At 42.9% G+C, this 22,464-nt stretch overlaps 1 protein-coding gene across 1 annotated transcript in view; it reads right to left on the bottom strand.

Moving 5' to 3' along the window:
* Positions 1-22,464, bottom strand: part of TGM3 (transglutaminase 3) — a 40,413-nt gene that overhangs the window by 12,375 nt on the left and 5,574 nt on the right. Inside the window, exons 2-8 of the mRNA XM_074317763.2 lie at positions 16,537-16,710; positions 15,950-16,192; positions 15,206-15,324; positions 13,740-13,868; positions 10,669-10,846; positions 10,425-10,560; positions 1,267-1,370 (exon numbers count right to left, since the gene is read on the bottom strand). Coding sequence (XP_074173864.2) covers positions 1,267-1,370; positions 10,425-10,560; positions 10,669-10,846; positions 13,740-13,868; positions 15,206-15,324; positions 15,950-16,192; positions 16,537-16,710 — 1,083 coding nt within the window. The remainder of the gene's footprint in view (positions 1-1,266; positions 1,371-10,424; positions 10,561-10,668; positions 10,847-13,739; positions 13,869-15,205; positions 15,325-15,949; positions 16,193-16,536; positions 16,711-22,464) is intronic.

Raw genomic sequence — 22,464 nt, 5'->3', positions numbered from 1 at the left:
TGGAAGAGTTCCCTGAACACCCAGACCACAGGGGTCTCTCCCCCTCTGAGCTCCCAAACCCTGTCACCTCTCTTCTCTCACCTTCAGCATGGGTAGCTCTATCTAAATAGACTGATAGATAGATAGATGGATAGATAGATGCATAAGATAGATAGATAGATAGATAGATAGATAGATAGATAGATAGATAGATAGACGGATAGGTAGATAGACAGATAGGTAGATAGATGAATGAATAGATGGATCTAGATTAGATTTAGATATAGATATATAGATATAGTGTGACTCATGAAGCACCCAGCCAAAAAACAGCAAGGTACAACAGAAGGAAAAAAAAGAGAATTATTGCATTTTATTGACAAAACAAATAAACAAAAAAGATACACACTTTCATATGCCTGGAACAGTCACTTTCAACTTTCTTTCTACCATGACCCTTAAAAATAAATAGATTTTACATCTTGGCACATATATGATCCTGAAACAAAAGTTTTACAGGACAATATTTATTCTTACTATGTCCAATGCACCCTGATATTTAAGTTATTTTCCTTTCCTTCAACCCACTCCTTTACCCGCCATCCTATTTCATTTCTTAAAATGATGGTCATAACCCACTGACTTCATTTTATAACCACTAATGGGTTACAGTGAAGAGTTCGAAAAGCAGTGGTCTAGAAAATGTCTGGAGGGTTACCATCCTTCCCCTAAGTCCCCCAATCTAGTCCCATTCATTGCTTCTGGTAGAGAAACTGCAGTTGGGAAAGGGGGTAAAACTTAATTTTCATTGTAAGGCCTTTGAGAATGGTTTGAAAAAAATTTTAAACCATGTGTACATATTACTTGTATAATTAACTTTTTCTTTTTTCTTTTTTTAAGTTTGAAAGAAACAACTGAAAATGAAGGTAACAGACAATCCTGTGCTGGGAGGGACAGACTACTAGAGCCAGTGCAGGAAAATCACTGTTGGCAGAGGACGGCTTCTTTTCCTTGTTGCCTGGCATGTGCCGGGGCCTCCGCAGCAGTGATGGCAGCTATGTGGGCACAGGCAAGGCACTCAGTTAAATAGCAGCCTGAGCCAAGCAAAATTAGGAAAAGAAATCTACCTAGAAAGTGTTTTTGTTTTAATCCCATTGTGCCTTCCAGAGATGGAGAGGACTCAGGTGACTTTTCTGTGCCACGGTTCACTACTATAAAAAATTGAAAGGCTGTGATGTACAGCCAAACCCAGAAAAGGGGGCCATCAGGGGGCCATCAGGGGGTTACCTTGGCTTCTCTCCTGGGGGGTGGCATCCAGAACCTGCCATCCGCTGTACGAGGGGCCCAAGTCAGTCCGCACAAACCAGGCTTCATTCCAGACGTGGAAATTCCTACAGACAGAACCACAGACTGCAGAGCTTGCCCAAGGCCACCACAGCAGGTGAGGGGCAAAAACCACACCTCTGATCTGATAGGGCAGTGCTCTGATACTCCTCGAGTGAGTTTACCCTGTGCCAGTTATTGCGGTAAACCTTGGCGCGCATTGCCTCTCTTATATTCTCACAGCGCTATGAAATGGGAACTATTTTTATGCCCATCTTATAAAAGGGGAAACAAGGCTCAAAGAAGTCAAGCAGCTAACAGCGGCAGAATCAGTTTGGACCCAGATATGCCTGACTCCAACACCGAGGTCCTTGACCACCATGTTCTGCCTGTCTGAGGAGCAGAGTGGATCTAGGTTAGAGCTAGAGACTCAGTAGGCAAACCCACACGGTTTTCTTTTGTGTATCCTACCGGGGGACATTACACTATTTGGTGCGGGCTGAAAATGAATGGGCCTACATAAAAAATGACACATCTGGCTGAGAGCACAAAGTCTTTGGCTGAGGTCTGGATTGAAGAAGGACATGTACCAGTCCTGACATGTTCTTCATCAATGGCATCCCCTCATCTCACAATCGGTTCGTCTCAGTCACAGATTCCCTCCCTCACCAGGTATAGCCAATTAGCTAAAGTCTTATTCATTCTTGATTCTGCCCTCTCCTCTCCACTCCCACAGCAAGTACATTAATGGTGGCATTTTGGAGTTCAACTAGAAGAAAATTTAAGTCCAAGTCCTAGCTAACTTGAAAAAAAATTATTTATACTTATGAGGTGAAGAAGATGGATTTAAGCAGAGAACCAATTTCAGAAGCCATAAAGGAATAGATTTATATATTTGACCAGGTAAAAGTATTAAACTTGCATATAACAAACAAACAAACAAACAAACAAACAAACTCTGGTTCTGTTGCCAACATGGAAGAGTAAGTTCATAAGAGATAATCCCCTCTGCAGATAACAATAAACTAAAAAAAAAAAATACAAAAGACAATTATCTGAGAGTGAACAAAGTAGGATTTTAGAAGGGAGTCAAAACCTGGAGGAAGAGTCCAGCATGGAGTGAGTTGCACTTTTGGTGACTTTGCCCTAAGGATAGGCCACAGTTGGGGTAAAGTGCAGGGCAGTAAAAACTCCAACAGACAGCCCACATCTTTCTGACCTGAGGAGATAAGAGAGTGAGGGGCAAATCTTGGAAAGGAAAGAGTCAGAGAAAGGCAAACCCTAATTTGTATACAAACTCTGCCCACGCTTCCAGGAGACCTCTGAGGGAGACTACAAGTAGTCCAGCTAAAGACAAAAGAAGTGCACTGAGACATGAGTTGCTGCTCACCACTGGTGAGACAGAGTTTGCAGTTGAGCCTACCCTGGGGGGGGGGGGGCTGCTAAGACAAAATATCAGAATCCAGACATACCCAGTGTCCAGGATACAATCCCAAATTACTCACCATCCAAAGAACCAGAAAAACATCACTTATCCTCAAGAGAAAAGACAATCAACAGTGACTTAGATAATCCAGATGTTTGAATTATTGGACAAGGACTTTAAAGCAGATATTATAACTATGGTCAATGAAATGAAGGAAAATATGCTCGTAGCAAATGAAGAGAGGAACTCTTAGCTGAAAAATAGAAACTATATATATAAAAAAAAACACCAAATAGAAATTTTTAACTGGAAAAAATACCAGTATGCGAAATTACTCAATGGATGGGCTGACTAGCAGAATAGAGATGACAGAGAAAGTGTCAGTAAACTTGAAGATAGAGCAGTGGAAGTTATCCAATCTGAAGAAGAGAGAGAAAACTATTGGGAAAAAAAAATCAGTACAGTGGGGGAAATATATGCAACATACATGGTAGACAGAGATTTACTATAATTAATATTATAGAGTATTTACAAATCAGTAAGAAAAAGACACAAAAGAAAAAGTTAAACACACCAATGATGGACAATGAGAAGACAATTTTCATAGGAAATACCAATAATCACTGAACATATGAAAATAGTTTTAACCTCACTGCCATTAAAAGAATTAAAATGACAAAGAGACACCATTACATGTATTGGGCTAACAAAGATGAAAATATAGGATGATACACATTGTTGTGTGATACTCATTTCCAGGTGTGGGAAAACAAGAACTGTCATACACTACTGGTGGGAATTTAAAGTGGTATGACATTTGTGCAAGGCAATTTGACGATGCATATGAAAAACCTTTAAAAATCGATATATGCACTAAACCATTAATTCCACTTCTAGGAATTTCTCCTATAAAAAAACTCATATGAATGCACATAGATATACATGAAAAGATATTCACTGAAGCATTGTTTGTAACAGCAAAAATAATAGAGGAAAAGTTCATCAATGAGGGAATGGTCAGATAAATTGTGGCACAGCCATGCAACAGAATATCACAGAGCTGTCCAAAAGAATGAGCAAAATCAATCCAGCACTTATGGGGAAAGTTGTCTAAAATATATCATCAAGTAAAAAAAAAGCAAGTTACAAAATAGTGTGTAGATACATATGTATATCTATAAGATTACAAAAATATGTACAAATTTGATGAACCTATTTGGATTTAGAAAATTATACATTAAAAAGTCAGTGAAAGTTAGTCCCTGATAAATCTATTACCTTAAACAACCACAGTTTAGATAATAGTTTGGTGTATATATTGTGTATATGGACAGATTTTGGTACATATTGAACTAACCTTATTACATTATTTATTTCTCTTTTCACTTTCTATAAGAGACTTACTAATTATTTCTATAATTATATAATTACAAAATGAATATTTAAAATATGTGTATTATATAAACACTAATAGCTAATATAGTAGGTGCCAACATAGAAAGTTATTAAGGATTCTAACAGCCCTATATAATAACCTATTTAACCTTTGTAATGCTCTTATAAGATAGGAATAATTATTATCCCTCCTCAACAATTCTGCAAACTGAGGCACAGAGCAATTAAGTAACTTGTTCAATGTTTCACACTAAATAGGCAGAGTGGGCTGCAGTACCCATGCTTTTAACTACAAAACTATACTGTCTCTTTAAATTTTTATGTATTAACATAGAAAGATATAAAAAATTATAAAATAGATTGTTTACCTTGATCCCACTTGGGTAATCAAATCTCAATGCACATACAGGCAATGTGTGTGAATATAAACAGAAAAAAATGTCTAGAAGGATCTATCTCAAAATGTTATTAGTGTTTTTTCTTTGGGTAGTTATATTATTAATGACTTTTCTTATTTATTGATTTATTTTTTATTATTTTATAGTCAGAAAAAAATTGTTTTCATTTTGCATGTTGTAAGAGGCTTCCTGTGGAGACCAGATAGGATATGTGTGCAAGAAGCTCTACACTACACAGCTGCCAGGAGTTAGAAGTGCACTGTAAGTACTTATCAGATGCAACATGACCTTGCTATGTCCTTCAGGGAACTAAAAAGTCAGCTCCAGAACAAGGCAGAAAGGAATAAGACTGTACGAGGTGAAAAAACAGATAATTAAAAATAATACCAACAAATGATATGAGTGGGAAGAAAGAATACCCTTATTCACTACAAGAATGAAACATAGGTTGTTATAATCTTTCTGGAAGGCGACACCAATAGATGTCATAAGCCTTGAAATATTCATTCCCTTTAACCCACGATATACCGTTTCTAGAAACGAAGAAAGATTTCTTAATCACAGACATGCTCAAGATTTACATGAGAATGCACAGTACTGTGTTATTTATAATAAAAAAAAGGGAAGTAGGTATCATAGGGAATGGGAAATTGGTAACAGTAGAGAAAAAGACATGGTTCAACAAGTCAATGAAATATGATACACTTAAAATCTTATTTTTGAAGGTAATTTAATGACAGAGGGAATATGCTCATAATATGTTTAGTCAAAGACACATGATATAAAACTGTTTGTGAAGGGGTTAATTTCCAGGTGTAGGAAAAAGTAGGATGTATTTATCATATGCTCTATCTTGTACCCAGTCCTAGTAAAATGTGCGAACCCAATTCTACAAACAATAACTAGAAAAAAGATTGGATAGAAAATGATAAAATATTAAAAGTATGTTAATAATCAGATTACAAATGATTTATATATTCTGAAATTTCCTATAATTGTGAAAAAAAAAAAAGTCATTATAAAAAGTTATCTCTAGGAAGACCCAAATAATGTATTTTTGAATGGGTTTTTAAGACCAGTTAAAATTCATCCTGGAGAAAGCAGAAGGAGTGTGGGAAGAGGACCCTACATGGGTGAAAAAGGCAAGAATGGGCAGAGAAATCAATAAGAACATCAAGATATATGTTCATTTTCTTCCTGGCAGAGAACCCTAAGGGAAGGGCGGGTTGGTTAAAAAAATAAAATAAAAAAAATAAGTAGCTATGTTTTAATACTTATTTACAAAGCAGGAATTTGAGACAGAGCAGATAACAAACACTTCCTGGTTCCTCCCTCATTTGAAAGCCAGCACTTTACTCAAACTTCTTTGGGGTGGATGTGCCTTTCAAGGACCCGAGGCGCCATCATTGAAATTCTGGTTTGTTTTTTGAAGTGTGCCGCACTCTCTCCCACCTCCCAGCCTTGGGCTCTGTTCCTGTCTTGAGGGGTTTCAGTACTACTAGGAGCTCAGAAAAAGGACACGCTGTAGGTATCAGAACTACCTAAGGCATTTATTAAAAGATGCATTCCTGTCCCTCCTATCTCCCCCACCCAAGTCAATTTTAATAAAATATTTAAAGTTTATAAACCAGTGCCCTAAACAGCAACTTAACATTACTCAGTTACGCTTACCTTTGAATTCATGGGGTTAGGAGACGTGGTCTAGAAAGTAATCCCAAACCCCTACCCTTTCCACTGGTAAGCTCCTATTTGTCTTTCCAAATGCAGTTGAGATATTATCTCCTCCAAAAGCCGAACATGCCAAGTGCCAACTATACCTCTGTGTTATCTCTGAACCTTACACATATGAGTAATTGAATTATTTGACTTCTACTCTGTAATTGCCCATCTTCTCATGCAGCTATGAACTTCTCCAGTGTGGTTCCTGCCTCTCACTGTTCTTGGTGCCCAGTGCAGAGTCTGGCCCACAGTATGTACTTAATAATGTTTTCTGAATTAAATTACTCTGGGGCCTGCACCACTCTTGGAGCCGGGGTTTCCCTGCTGTGGGTCTGAGTGAGGTGCTCTAGGTATGTTGGGCGCTGGCTAAGTATTAGTGGAGGCCACAGAGAGATTGCGTTAGGAGCCAGGGACTCAGGCTGATGGGCGGGTGCCAACAGCTTTTCTCCAGAACTGGCTGACTCTACCTCCCCGATGACAGGGCAGGGCAATCTCCACGTGCCTTCCACCTTGGAGCTCTATGAAGTCTACAAGTAGAGTCAGGTCTGTGACTCTAGAAACTGAGGGATCAAGTCCAATAAATTAAGAAAATGAGCCCGAAATGTCAAGATAAAGATAACCTTGGTCAAACCGTTCCAAATCATTTGACTGAGCAAGCCCCAGGGACCTCCTGTAAGTGGTCCAGAAGGAACCATATAAAAGAAGCAACCCAAACATAGCTCTCCACCAAAGCATCCTGACTCTCAAGAAAGGAATACTCCAGAGCCTGAAGCCTCTCAAGCCAAACTATGGCCATGAGCAGAATGGCTTAGAAGAAAACGTACCCCACTGGATGCTGTGAGTGTGATGTAAAGAAAGATCTGGAAGAAATTGCTGAGGTCTCCTGATCTAACCCTTCATTTTATAGATGATGAACAAAGGTACAGAAAAGTTAAGGCAAGTATGTAGAGTCATACACTTATTTAGAATGCCTAAATGCCTCCAGCTCTTTACCTCACTGCTCTTTGGGCCTTTGTTTTCTCATTTATGACGCGATCAGGTCCCTTTCTAAGATTCTTTCCAGTCCTAATGTTCCTTGACTTGGGAGAGTCCTGTTGACAGAGACTTGTGTTCCACTCCTCGCTTGGACACGAACTCACAGATTCACTGTGGGCAAGTCATTTTTCTTCATTGAGCCCCTGAGACAGCGTTTAGTCTTATAGAAAAGTGGCATTTGCTGCCTAAGTGTGAACCAAAGAATCTATCTGAATAGGCTGGACAGCACTCAACCTAACCAGAGCTTTGGTTGGTGTCTAGCCAACCCACTCTGGAAAATTTCAAGGTAAGCTGTCAGATTTCTCCAACATCAGTCAGAAACAATAATAACAACAACATCCCCTGGCATCTCTCTGGTGCTCCAGAGTCTACAAAGACATCTGGGTTGAAAGCCCAGCCCCACCATTTTCTAGTTAACTGCCATTGGCTAAGTGACCCTGTGTCTCGGTTTCCTCAGCTATGAAGTGGGGATGCTCATAATAGTGACTACCTCACATTTTTGAAGAGGTAAAAGTCAGCACTTAGAAAAGTACCTGGCACACGGCAATTACTCAATGGATTAATAGTTGCTGCCATTGTTATTATTAAGCACGTTCAGATGCTTAACCTCACTTGATTCTTACATTCTCATACTTTAGGCAAATCTGAACAAGGGTCTAAATGAGTTGAACATTTGCAATATACAAAGATTCAGATAGAAGGTTTTCTGTCCAAATCCAAAATGTCCTTATAATAATAGATTAGAAATTTCACTCCAGGCAGAAAATGACTCATGGTTTCACTCCCCCACCCTGGGTGGGATCCATGTAGAGAGGAGGGGAGAGCTCCTTTGGGAGGGGAAGCTCTCGTGCAAAAAGTGGGGTGAGCTGAAGTGGCAGAGAATGAAAAGATTAAAGCTGGTAAGAGACTTAAGTGAACATCTAGTTCTAGGCGAACGCTTATGTTTCACTGATGGAGAAATTTGGGACCAGAAATATGAGGTGGTTTACATAAATCCTAGAGCAAGATGGTGGTGGGGCTGGAACTAGGATTCAGGACTCCCTGTCCTCAGACCATCCAGTGCTTATTCCTCAGCCACAGGGAGTAGGGAATGGGGTCGGAGGGACCATCAGCTCCCGTTGCTTTCTGAGGAGGGTTCAGAAAAGGCTGTTGGGGGGTGGGAGGGTGAGGGATGATGAGACTCCCAGCAAAAATCCGATCTCTTGGGCCTGACACCCTCCAGTGAGGCCAAAAAATGACAGTGGAAACACCCTGGAATGTCTTCATGCGCCCATACTTGCCCCAAAGTGATTACATTTGGAATGAATTATGTAGCGAATGTGGGGTGGGAGCATAATTAAAGATCTGGCTTCTAATTCCAAATTCAGCTTAGAAGTCCCACATTCCTGCTCCCAGGAAGCCTTCCTTGATGACTCCATCCCGGAGTTCCCACCGTGCTTACTGTTGGAATCACGGACCTGGTGCTCCACACACCATCCTCAGCTGTTAACCAGCCTCTACAATGACTGCCCCACTCCCTGTTCCCTGACAGCATCAGAAATGCCGTAGAGGCACTGAGTCTTAAGATTTCTGGTCTTTCTGCTGTTCCTAGTGGGCAGGATAATCACAGGATTATGCCTAAAGGTGTCTCACTGCCAACATCAGTCATCTTGTTGGACCAATCATTTCCTTTTGTGAAGAAAACCAAGGCCAGGCATGGCATTGCCTCAGCGATCAGAACAGTTGCAATGGGATTTTGGCCAAAACAACAAAGAAAAACAGCAGGGAGAAGATACTCATTTACAAGATGCCTGAAAACAAAACTTTGCTGTAAGTAGCAGTGTCATCGGAGAGAAACTTGTGTATGTGCAGATCAAGAAAGAACTTCCTGTTCTTTCCTGAAATAAGCTTTCTCTCCCCCATTAAACTCTAGAATCCATGAGACCTTGGGTGAATTACATGAGCCTCACCCTCGTTCAGAGGGGAGGGGATGCTTATATTCTTCAGTTCTGTTGTTGGCACAGGGTTGTTGTTTGTTTTAACAGCCATTCCGTTAATTTCTATTTTCCCTTGACTTTGCTCCATTCGTTACGCTGAGCACAGTTCAGAAAAGTTGGGTCTACTTATTCTGGGAATTAAAACTAATAAAGAATATTTTATATAGACTATCTCAAACAGGTGAGCATCTGGAAATAACATTCGCATCAGGTTATCTAGCCATATCTATGCATGTAAGTGATTAAGTGTGTGTCATCTGTATATCCTTTGAAATAGATTAAAACAATGGACTATTAACGTGTTTACTTATATGTATAGACACATAGATATCTATGTGAATATGTGATATAGACATAATTATTTCAGTCCCATCTGGCAATGACTTGGCATATGGTATATCCTTAAATAGCTGTAACAATATCTACTTTATGAATACATACTGCTATATGAAGCTATAGATATGTCTATAAGTTTTATATAACCTACTTCCAGTTGGCATCTATTATACATGACATATATGTTTGTATGTACAGATACATATGCACATGGTCTATTTATGGTTAGAAATATATATGCCCATATATATATATATATATATATATATATATATATATATATACATATAAAGCCTCTTATTTTTTGTTGGAATCCAGAATAAGCTAACTTTTTATTCTATCAACAAGGAGACATAAAACGTACATATGGGTAAGAGAAAAATGGGTTGCTTTTCTTTAATAAAGTCTGTAAGCCATATGTGTTGCCTGAAATGAGATAAATTTATATTTATTACTGGAAAATCAATAGTTTCAATGTAGCATTTAAAACTAATAGTTTTAATGTGGCATTTAAAACTAATAGTTTTAAAGTAGCATAGGGCCAACTGGGCCTTATAAATTAGGGCAGTTTCGCAGAGCCCATGAGCCATATTTGATATCGTATTTGGTATGAACTAGTATCGGACTTTTCATCCAGCAGCAAGATAGAGCAAACCATCAGACTTTGCAGAAGAGTCATTTTGGGTCTTGTTAGAAGTGAATCAGCATTTCTAATCTAAACCAGGTGTTGACGTGTTACTTGTTTCCCAACTCCTGTTTGGAGCCGGGTCCCAAGGGTTGGGGAGAGCAAGAAGCTGCACAGATGTGATGCTCAAAAAAGGTCAGACAGACACTCACCATACGCTGTCGCTGCCCTTGTCCAGTGGATTTCCCTTGGGGTCGTAGTACACATCTACGCTGAGGTTTTGGTCTGTGTCATGAGCTGAGTTGAAGTTGGTGATCACCCGGGAGGGAATCCCAAGAGCCCGCAGCACTGAAAGTCAAAGGGCAGTCTGAGGCCTTGGGTTGCGATGGAGATGCTATCTTGGGTCACCCCACTACTGTCCACTGACCCAGCAAAGGCATGTCACACCCACAGTACCTGTGTTGAGGGTCCCTGCAAAGACCCAGCACTGGCCAAATCGGACTGGCCTGAAGCCAGATTTCTTCCACTGCTTGAGGATTTCCACACTACCGTTCCAGTTCCTGGGGTCCAGGCCACCTCCGTAGTTGCCGCTCCAATTCCCAGCAATCACACCATTGTCGTCATTGCTATTGATCTGGGCAGGAAAAACCCCAAGAAAATCAGCACAGACAGTGGCATGCAGAGTTCAGAGGACAAGGTAGGGAGATGAGGAAGGAAGCGAGGGAGCCATTGAGTGGATTTTTTTGTCTTTACAGGTGATTTGGGGACGATTACTGTGATGATGAGATATCCACTAGTTTATGAATTTAAAAGTGCTTTGCTCAGTGGACTGTGTTTGAGGCTCCTGAGTTCCTAATCCTAAAACGCCTCAAGACAGGAACAGAGCCCAAGGCTGGGAGGTGGGAGAGGGTGTGGCACACAAGGAATAAACCAGAATTTCCATGATGGTGCCCTTGGGTGTTTGAAAGGCACAGCCATTCCAAAGAAGTGTGAGCAGAGCTGGCTTCTGAACGAGGCATGAACCAGGGTGTGTTTGTAATCCATGTTTGACTGGCCATGTGTCAATCCTGTGCAGGAGGTTCACGTGGAAACTGAGGCTCCATGGCTCGCCAGTGGCAAAACAGCATCCGAAATCCAACCTGCAGATGATTTCTTGCCACAACTTATGGGCTGTCACTGGTATCTGACTTGGGGGCCCATGGTTTGAAACTTTCTTTTGGTGTACTGGTCTTCTAAAAGATCGCTTTAAAACTTTAGCAACTAACGTCTTCTTGGAAAGAAAACCGATGGTATACTGCTATTCATTCATTCATTCAACTTAAGGCATGATTCTTGTCTAAGTAACACAAGCACAATGCAGTGTAAAAAGAGCACTGGACTAGGAATTGGAAGACCTCAGTTCCATTGTTTTTTAGAGACACTTCTTGAAATATTTATGGATGAAATGATGTAAAATCTGGGATTTAGCAAATAATCTGTGGAGGATAGGGTCAGAGATGAAACAAGACTGGCCTGGGGTACGTAATTGATGAGGCTGGTGATGAGTAAGGAGGAGTTCATTTCATTTTCCCTCTACTTTTGTGAAACTCTGAACTATTCCGTAATAAAAAATTAAGAGAGAGAAAGAAGGAGAAACTAGGTTACAAGCCCAGCCTTGCCACTTGTCAGCTTGGTGATTATGGGCAAGTCAATTCACCAATCTGCGCCTTAGTTCTTCACCTTCGAATACAGGGAAAGTTACAAACAAATGAGCTCCCAGGTGTCTTCCAGCAGCCAAATTTTCAGCGTTTATGACATTTTGATCAACATTTATCCAAACTGTACAGTGAATGGCTAGACCAGGATCTCTCAGCCTGTGAGTGCTTACTCCCTCTCTTTGTGGGGGTCCACAATTGGTAAGTCCTATGAGAACGGACAGTCTGGAAACAGAAGGATCCTCGCCCAGGACAGGCTGACCCAGCCTACTGCGGCCCCTTCCGTGTGGTGGGTACATACCACACCCACCTCCAGGAGGGCCTCAGCTGTAATCGCAGGATCAGGCAAGTCAGGGCCTCCTCCAAGATGGAAGATTGTGCGGCTCACCCCCATTCCCTGAGTCACAGTGCTCCAGCCACCAAAGTGGTAATCAGCAGGGTCATCTCTAGCTAAAAGCTGAGCATTTCAAAGCCCTGCACAGGCCATAATTATTAGCTTATGGTACAGCCCAACCAGGAGGTCTCGAGAGAGCAGCACGGAGGTGTAGCTGAGGAAATTGGCACTGAGATGAAGTGGCTTGTCCCGAGGGTGAGAGTGAGTCAGCAGCTGCTGGAGCCGGCTGGCCTCACCCACCCTCTCGTGGGCCAAGAAGGCTCAGCTTTGTAAGTCACCCTGAATGCCAGCTTGTTTTCATGTGGGCCTCGGCTTCAATCCCACCCCTCCATGGCCACTTGGTTTGGTCCAATTCCCACTTCCTCTCTGTACCTTTCCCCAGTGGCCCTGGTTCCCATCCATCTCCTCAGTGTCCCCACGTTCCCTGTGCCTCCACACGCCTTCCTGCAAAATTGGTTTAAGACTCTGTTCTTTCAGGAAGCCCTCACTGGTTATTCCCAGATATTTATCATCTAAGTCAGAAAGCTGTTCAAGTTTCTATCCACGTAACTAGGAGTAGCTTGTTAACTTGGATGTTCTCCAACACCAAAGTAAAAAGACAGGGACAGGCCTTGCCCATTAAAAAATAAAGTTAAAAACATTTCTGGGGTAATTATTTAGTTCCAGAGGATTCAAGATCAAGAGCTCTCTGACTTTCAACTTTTTAATTTATAACTCTTGAGCATGTTGGCCCATGTTTGGGTACTTTCTGATGGAGGCGTTCTCTACACACTGAGTGCAGAGCGAGAGAGTCATTCCTCCAGGATCCAGCTCGTGTGTGTGTGTGTGTGTGTGTGTGTGTGTGTGTGTGTGTGTGTGTGTTTGGGGAAGGAGGACAGGTCTCTCAAGGGGAGGGACTGGATGAGTGAGAGAGGCCCTGGGTGGGCATTTCAAGGCCTTATTTTGGTTTGACTCTCAGGCTATGTGCTGTGAACAAGTCACCAGCCCTTGGGGCTTCCGTTTCCCCAATGAGTGGGTTGGCCTTCTGCCTTCCTAGTCTGACATTCAAGCACTCTACACTGTGAGCAGATGGGTCAAAACAAAGGGGTTGACATTTCAGGCTTACTTGGGAACTTACCGCCTTTCCCAGAAGACGCAGGGATGGAGCAAAATCTCAGCTTTGCGTCCTCCCAGTCTTGCCAGGCACCAAAAGGGTAACTTCCCTTGTCATCTGAGAAAGGTCTCACGATACAGTGGAAAAAGCTTTGGAGCCAGGCAGACCTGGTTCCAATTCAGCCTCTGCTACTCACTCACCATGCCGTCCTTTACCTTAGAGGAGCCTCATGCTCTGTGTGTGCAAAATGGGGATGGGAATAGCCACCAGCTGTATTTTGTGAGGCTTCAATGAGATGACATACATAAGAGCGCATGTGACTAGTTATGGTTTTCCTATAACTCACCATTGCACTCAGCACCCGGCCAACATATTTGGGGTCGCTTCTGCGGGCCACATCAGTAGTAGGGTCACGACGGAAATTCAGACTCATATCCAGGATCGAGAGGCAAGTGGTCAGAATGTCTTCTTCAAACTGTTCAAAATGGAACCAGATATTACAATGAAAGAAATGACAAGCAGTGCCAGCTAATTAAGGGTATGGGGGCTGCACGGGTGAGAACCATGGCAACTGCCTGGGTCCTTTCACTCTCTGGCCTCCAGAACTGAGAGCTACTGAGGAACATCCACCTCACCCAGCTTTTAATCCTGCAAATCTGGCCAGAGCTCTCCAGATACATGAGACCCTGTGCATGAGGCCTTTACATGAGCAGGACTCTCTCATTGTCATGAACTTGGATGCAAATCACTTAGCCTGTCTGGGCCTCAATTTTTCCATCTGCACAACAAAGGATCTATCCAAGCTCATCTCAAAGTTTCCATCTAGCTCTGTGATCTTGAGCATATTTGTTAGACTCCTGGGAAAGTAATTATAAAGGTAAAATAGCTCACTAAAAAAGAGGTATCTGAAGCTATTTTCACAAAATAAGACTTATTTTTAGTCACTGCTTCTCAAATGGAGAAGGCCAAGCTCATCCTTCCTTGTCTTAGGGTGTTTGTAGGTGCTGTTCCTTCTGCCTCCAATGCTCTTCCCCAAGATGTCTATCTGGCCCCCTTGCCTCCTTCAGATATCTGATCAAAAGTTATTTCCTGGGAGAGGCTTGCCCAGACCATGTCATCAAGTCTGTTTTCTACCCCGGATGCATTCTATGTTCTTACCTTTTCTTTTTAGTTCCTTCCAGTGAAATGTAACACAGAAACCCAACATATAAGATATATAGCAAACTTGCTCTAGTCGATGATAGAATGGGGTCTGAAGATAGGCAGAACATGTACCTGCCCACCTCCTCCTGTATATCCAAAGCATCCCACCCACGTCACCTCATTCTAATGCCTTCATGTGTCTGCTAGAAAAGAAACAGCGGAGGGAATCGCTGAGCAAACCTGGGAACTCTGTGGACTCACATGAGTGGTCACAATAAAGAAGGACCTTTGGAAGGTTGGATACATATGCCAAGAAAGTTTCATCACATTCTTACATGAAATGAATAACAGAAACTACATTTTTATCCCAAGTGTCTCTATGGGGCCTTATCCTCATTTGTGTAACATGGCACCAATAACACTTCACGGCACCAATTTGGTTATATGTTTGTTTTTGCCCTCTCAAAGACAAGAAATCTGTCTTATCCATCTCCTGTATCCTTAGTATGCAGCCAGGGACTGGCACATAGTAGGTAGTCAATAAATGTCTTCTGAATGAATGAATGAATGAAGGGCAGGCAAATGGACAGAATTGGGAACTTCCACCTATCTGTGGGGCCAGCTGCTGAGCTTCTTGGATATTAGGGACATTACCCCAGCCTCCTTTACCTGTCCAAAGTTCCAGCCAACCATGCCAATTCGATTTGTGCTTCCCACAAAGATGATGCCCGCATCTTCCTGAACATACTCCTCTCTCTCAGCGTGGTTACTCATGAAGACACCATCCGCTGTTTGATACAAAAATCAGATATCAGGGACCAGAATCCTACAGAGGACAATAAAGATCAGTCCTCCCCTCATTTCTGAGGACTGGCCCGGGAGCCCGAGCAGGTCATACCTGCAGCCCTTCCCCCAACCTCCACTGAGGAAGGAAGCCTTGGGCTGTAACGCTTTCAACTCATATTGTAGGAACTATGAGCTGGAAAGAGAAGCTGGGATGATCCGAGAGTCTGACAATGAGACCCCAGGAATGAGACATTTGCTCCTTTAGGAAGGAAACTACCTCTTGCTATAGAATTGTACTGCAGTTGTTGTCGCTTATGATGATGATATTATATTATGCAGCTTGTAAAAGCTCATGAGACCCCTACCAGAGGAAATAGCAGGATGTCCATTTAATGGTGAGGGATTTGAGGGTCAGAAAGGTAGACTGACTGCCCAGACTCGCATAGCTGGTTAAGTGGCAGAGCTGGGACTCAAACCCATAGCTTCTGACTTCTAAGCGTCTATGTATTTTTCCATAGCCCACAAACTTTTCCTAATCAAACCTGAGCTGGTGAAAACCATTCCCCCATCTGCTTTCCATGGGCATTCATTAGCTGTTGGCTGGGAGCGTGAGTCGTTAGTGCCTACCTTGCACCCAGGGGTTAAAGAGCAGTATGAACATCCCAAGTTTCAAAGTAGAGTTATTGCCCGGGGAGGAGATCTGAATGCTCAGAGTGTACCATCCTATGGGAGCATTGGCAGGACTGATGATGGAGATGATCAGAGTGCTATTCATCTGAGACACGAGCTGTGCACGCCAGTTGCCATCATTTGTCTCCCTGGAGAGTGGAAACACAGCCTTCGTTTTGGCCAACTCTGAAGGGGAGGGTCCTGTAAAAGAAAACGGGGGTCAATGAAAACCAAGGAGTGCTGGCCAGACTGTGGGGAGAGATCAGATTCCAACATAACCTCCTTTCAGGGACATTATCCAAAGGAGTGCCGCACGATGGTTCTGGAAACCACTGAAGAGACGATGCAGGCCAAATCGCTCTTGATTTGAAGACTAGGACTCTCCGGCTCAGAGCCAAGCAGAAACTTGCCCAAGGTCACACTAAGTCAATAGCAGAGCTGGGCTAGAACCCAGTAGCGCAGTGTCACCACCACCACCCCTTGGATGCACAGCCCCATGGGCAACTCAGGTATGTGAGGATGGGCAGGGGGCAATGAGCAGGTACCTGTGGAGACTATGAACACCAGACTTTCTCCAGATCTAGGAAGTCGGTTCAAGGTCAATGACAAGTCAAAGGATTGCCCTCTTCGCAAGATGAGATCCGGGTTGTAGAACTTGTCTGTGTGATGTGCCTGCCGATTGGCGTTTGTCTGCCAGTCGATATTCAGGAATTTTAAATCTGTGAGACAGAAAAGAGGTCCTGAGGTCCTGGGAGGTAAGGAATGTTGGCGTGGGGAGAAGGTATAAGTTACCAAAGGGATAGCGTTTAGGTGGGGTTAGTCAGGACAAAGCCAAACTTCTAGGAAGAATCACATTAAAATCCAAAGAGCTTGCCCGAGCATAGTAAACACTTCACAACCTATTCCCCATCTGCCTTTTCAGGCAGCTGAACCTCTGCACATACTATTTCTACTTTTGAGAATATCTTCCCCTTCCACCTGGCCAGCAGTCATTCAGCCCTCAAGGAACAGGCCAGGTGCTCCGAGTAGCTTTACCCGCCCAGCCAGAAGAACTGTGAAACCGGAACACCCATGTTCTGTCCACTTTTAACATCATTACTTGGTGGATGGGGGCTCAAATAGAATTGGGAGGAGGCCGCTTCTCTCAAATCCATTACCTTGGTTTGGCTCCCTTTGAGTCTCCCTAGACACCAAGAGCTTTTTATGCCTCCAACATCTAGCAAATGTTTTCTTGTGTATTCTATACTTTATACATGTCATGCCTTGGTTTTGACCTGGGACTCTGATGCTGGAGAGGATAACATAACTCTTAGGACTTCTAAGCCTAAAGATTAGACTTCTAGATGCTCACTGGCAAAAGCAGTGTATCAGAGCAGGTCAAAGGCCCAGGAGATCTCTGGATCATACCCCGAGGATAAATACCTTGAAATTAATGCTCTCCCCCACTTCTCACATGATTGTGGAGGTGATGGAGCTAAATTGAGAAGAGTTTATGAGAGAGGTCATGAGGTAGAGTTTAGCTTATGTAAACCTTTCAAACTTGTTTTTTATTTGTTTGCATTATGTTTGAGACATTCTATCATCCATACTTCTGCAAACCAGACTGGTCTCTGTCTTTATGAAGACGTCACAGCTATGAGAATGTGGTGGCACATCACACCCACAGGCACATTTGTTTTTCTGTCTCCCCTCATCAGAATATGCCTTCATCAGCCTACTTGATCTTTGTATTCTGATGCCTAGCACATTGTTGACTGTATTAGGACAATTAGATAAACGAAGGAAGGAATTAAAGGAACAAACAAAAACAATGCCATGCTATGACCATCATGACTACAGCTCAAGATTTAGTCCGCAAGGAAAAGTGAATATAGGGCATTCGTCCTATAAATATGTAGAGAGTACCTATCATTTATAGCACACTAGGTTAGACACAGTGTTGGGACTGCAAAAATGCAAGAAAAGTTTTAACCCTCACAGAGCTTCAGCAATGGGTAAGATAAGCACGAGTGGTAAGGGATGATGGAAAGGTGTAAATCTGATCTCCCCGATTAAAGGTGTCTAGGAGATGCAGGCAGGAAAGGATCACTTTCACTTGTAGGGATCAGAAAAAGCTTCATTGAAAGTGCTGGGCCTTGAAGGAAGAGAGAATTTTGTCGGGTGCAAACGGAGCAGCCTGCCTTCCAGACAATGGGAAGAGCAGCCACGGCCTCTCATACAGGAGCACAAGTGTGTTATTTGGCTAGAGCCGAGGCTCTGCCCAGAAGAGAAAGGTGAGGCGGAGAGAGTGTGGCTTCAGAGCAGGTTTGGGGCCAGGCTCATCCCACCTGAGTAGCTTTGGAGATGGGCAGAGGCTCATCGTAGGGACTCTCTCAAGTGAAATGCAGCCTCTCTGGGGTGGTGAGCCAAACACTGCTACTGGAGAGGGGGGCTCAGGGTACCAAAGATTCATTCATTCACACATCCTCTTATTCATGCATTGAAAAAATAGTTATTGAAAGAATAAATTAATGTTTGTGCACAAACTCAGAGAAACTGAAACATTTACACGATCAACAAATATCTATTAAATGAAGGGAAGGGCAAAGGGAGGACTGGACGGACAGAGGGAGAAACGAGAGAAGATGAATGTTTCTGTACAAAACTATCGGATGGAGACAGCCCAGATCTGACACACTCTCTGTCAACACCAAGCTCTACGTGGCCTGTAGATGCTTGTTCTCTCTAGGGCAATGACTCCACCTTTTAAGCCTCCCAACCTGGCTCACTACCCGCTGTACCTCCTTGCCAGTTGAGATTTGGTGAATTTTATTACTTGTCTTGTTTTAGAAAAAAAAAGAGCCCTAAGGAACATGTGGTTCCAGATCATATGAACACCCTAAAGATTCTTTACCCCTCCCACACCTGAAGGATGCATGTAGCCGACCTTTCTCTTACTTTAATAAATCTTCCTTCTATATTTCCACCTGACTCGTGAATCCTTTCACTGCCTATGAGCGAGCAGACACAACATGCTCCAGGTGAAGCTCACCACCGTTCTAGACCTAGAGTTCCTTGAGGGCAGAAAGTATGTCCCCAGACAGCCTCTGCCAAACAGGGGGTAAGGAAAGAGGGGTGGCAGGGATTCTACATCTACAGCTGGCATCTGCCTCCCCTGCAAAAGGTCCACATCCTTCTTTGCTCTGCCAAAGCTTATACACTGTCTGCTGTAGCTGTGTCAATAGCAGAGGCTTCTTGCTTTCATCCCAGAGACCAGTGGCTTGTCCATAGGGAAAATGAGAAAGACTGAGATCCAGGGTGATGTGGCCGCAGAGACACGGAAAGGAGATGAAGGGCATTCTGCATGCCCCACTAGGGGGGCCCTAGGGTGACTGTGATGGTCATCTCTGCCTCTCCTGACACTAGATGTGAGCCCTGGCATGAAAGAGACTTGCTCCCCATCAGGGTGCTTGTGGGATATGCAAGGCTTCTCTGGGTGAGGAAAAGTAGGACTCACATTTGCCATCAATCTATTGTATGTCAGCTGCTCCTAATAGTATACAGAGCACTTTACATATTTTCAATGGAATCCTTACAGAAACTAGAAACTGATCTTCAGAGATATAAATATCTTATTTAAACCCAGGTCTTATTGGCCTGCCCCTGTTGCCCTGGTCGCCAGTTCTCTGCATGGAAAGGGGACCCAGGCAGGAACTTCCATCCAGAAGGTACCCAAGGGGTGAGGGGCCCTCATTATGCATTTGTATCATCTCCTGATAAAGGAGAGAGTGAGCACCTGGAAGGGAAAAATGTGTTCTAAAAGGGCATTCTACATGGGAGGTAAACAAAAGGGGAGCAGCCCACCTCTGCATCCTGAAGTGAAAGGGGCAGGTTGACAGCATGTTCCGATGTAGATAAATAAATACAGCCTCCTATGTGGTTTCTGAAATCTTTCTCCTGCTGGCTGCCGCCCTTGGTCACTGTTCCACCCCTTGAACCCTACAATTGGCTCTGCCAGCCCCCAGATCAAGACTCTGATGATCGTGTCTGTGAATTATCTTGGTTCCATAGTTGCCCCTGCTCACCGCCCCTCTACGTAGCAGTAATCACAAGCCTCTTTGCCAGAGTGTGTCCTGGAAGAGAAAGGGAGGGAGTGGGGGAGGGACACAACCATCTAAGTTTAGAAACTTCGTGGATACCGATGAGTCCCAGGACTGTCTTCTGCACCAGCCTGGGATGAAGGGAAGGGACACAAGGAGCATTGCATCAACTCTGCAATTCACTCTTTAGCATGTTACTCTTAAAAAAAAAAAACATCAGAGGGGAAACAAGTCCTTGGAGACAGATCATCTATTTCCATCCTTATCCAGATGGGAGGGCATGAAGTCCCGGATGGTGATTTGCCCACAGTGAGACATCTCTGGACACTCCTTCCAGTACTCTTTTCACAGTGCCATGCCACTTCCCTGATAATTTCAGCGCCACCAGCAATCCTAATGTGGCAGGACTGCTAAACGTCTATGCCAATATTCCACTCCTTCTTTCTTGGTAATAAAATCCCCCATATTAATGGGAACTACATTTCCCAGGCTCCCCTGCAGGTGGGAGTCACAGGAATGAGTTCTGGCCAATAACCTATAGGAGGAAGTTATATGCACTAACTTCCAGGAAACCTCCTTTTTTTTTTTTTTTTTTTTTTTCTTTTTTTTAAATTGAGGTAAAATTTACAGAACATAAAATTCACCATTCTAAAGTGTACAATTCAGTGGCATTCACTACATTCACAATGTAGTGCGACTATCACTGCCATCTAGTTTCAGAACTTTTCCATCATCCCCCAAAGAGACCCACATTGCCCCCTAACACCAGCCCTTGGAAACCACTAATCAAATTTCTGTTTCCATGGATTTGCCTATTCTGGACATCTCATATGAATGGAATCACACATATATGTGGTCTTTGGGTTTGGTTTCTTTCACTTAGCATAGCGTTTTCAAGGTTCATCCATGTGGCAGCGTTTATCAGTAGTCCATTCCTTTTTTGTGACTGAATAATATTCCACTACAATTGATCCTTGAATAATTGTGGGGGTTAGGAGTGCTGACTCCTCATGCAGCTGAAAAAAATCTGGTTATAACTTTTGACTCCCCAAAAACTTAACTACTACTAGTCTACTGTTGACCAGAAGCCTTCCTGATAGCAGGAAGTCAATTAATGTATATTGTCTATTAATGTATGTAGTCAATAGTCAATTTGTATGTTATATGTATGGTATGCATATATGTACATGTATACAAAAGAGTAAGCTAGAGAAAAGGAAATGTTATTAATAAAATCATAAGGGAGAGAAAGTACATTTACAGTATGTATTGAAAAGAGTCCGTGTATAAGAAGACTAGTGCAGTTCAAATCCGTGTTTGTTCAAGGGTCAACTGTATATGAATTTACCATATTTTGTTTCTCTATTCATCAGTTGAGGGACATTTGGGTTGTTTCTAATTTTGGGCTCTTGTGACTAGTGCTGCTATGCACATTCACATGCAAGTATTTGTTTGAATACCTGTTTTCAGTTCTTTTGAAGAAACCTCTTTTTCAAAACGCTTGGCAAATGCCCTTAGCCTGCTTTCCCCTGTCTTTTTCCATTTTGCTGCCTGGAGTGTGGGTGTGATGTGGACAGAGCGCTAGTGGTCATCTTGGACTAGGCATGCCTTGGGGACAACAGCGTGGGGACTGCACAGAGCCTGGGCCCCTGGGGATTGTGCAGATGCCTTATCTGCCCAGAACTGCCTACATCCAGACCCATTCTGTAAGGAAAAAGTAAACTTCCGTTTTGTTTATTCCTCTAAGCCGTTATTACTTGGGGTTTTATTGTCATTCACAGCCATACCCAATCATATACACCTGGTGATGTAACCCCCCCCCCCAACTTATTCTGGGGTCCACGTTTGGCAGGGGTAACATGAGAAGCACAGAGCAGATTCCAGACTGTGAAATAAGGTTACTAGTCAACTGCCTCAATCCTTATCAGCCTGGCTCTGTAATCAAATCACCTGCAGCACAGTGGGTAGGATTTGGTCACGGGTGTGTGACTGGGTTCTCACCTCCTATTCCTGGAAGAACCACGGCATAAACTTGCTGGCAGGTGGCCCAATCTGATGGAACTGATACTCTAGTGGCTGCATCTCCCCCACCTGCCCAGACCCTATTCCCTATGTCTTTTCTCTAAAAAAAGACATATTTTTATCTTTCCAGAGTTAATCAGGGCCAATTGATATACTAAAAATTATATAGCCAAGTGTCATCAAGCATTTTTTTAGAGACCACATTAAGAAATACATTTTACACAGTGCTTCCTTACATGGGTCTATACTTGACACAAAGTTTCACAAAACAATACTAACTCTTCCTATGTACAATGTACTGATATTTTCCCCATACTTCATTTTAATTGCTGGTCACAATCCACTAAACTAATTTTACAACCTGCTAATGGG

This window comes from Rhinolophus sinicus, chromosome 13 (assembly GCF_057876585.1).
Source record: "Rhinolophus sinicus isolate RSI-liver-muscle chromosome 13, RSI-T2T, whole genome shotgun sequence".
In the NCBI taxonomy this organism is placed as follows: domain Eukaryota; kingdom Metazoa; phylum Chordata; class Mammalia; order Chiroptera; family Rhinolophidae; genus Rhinolophus; species Rhinolophus sinicus.
This window is presented reverse-complemented; position numbering and strand designations above follow the sequence as displayed.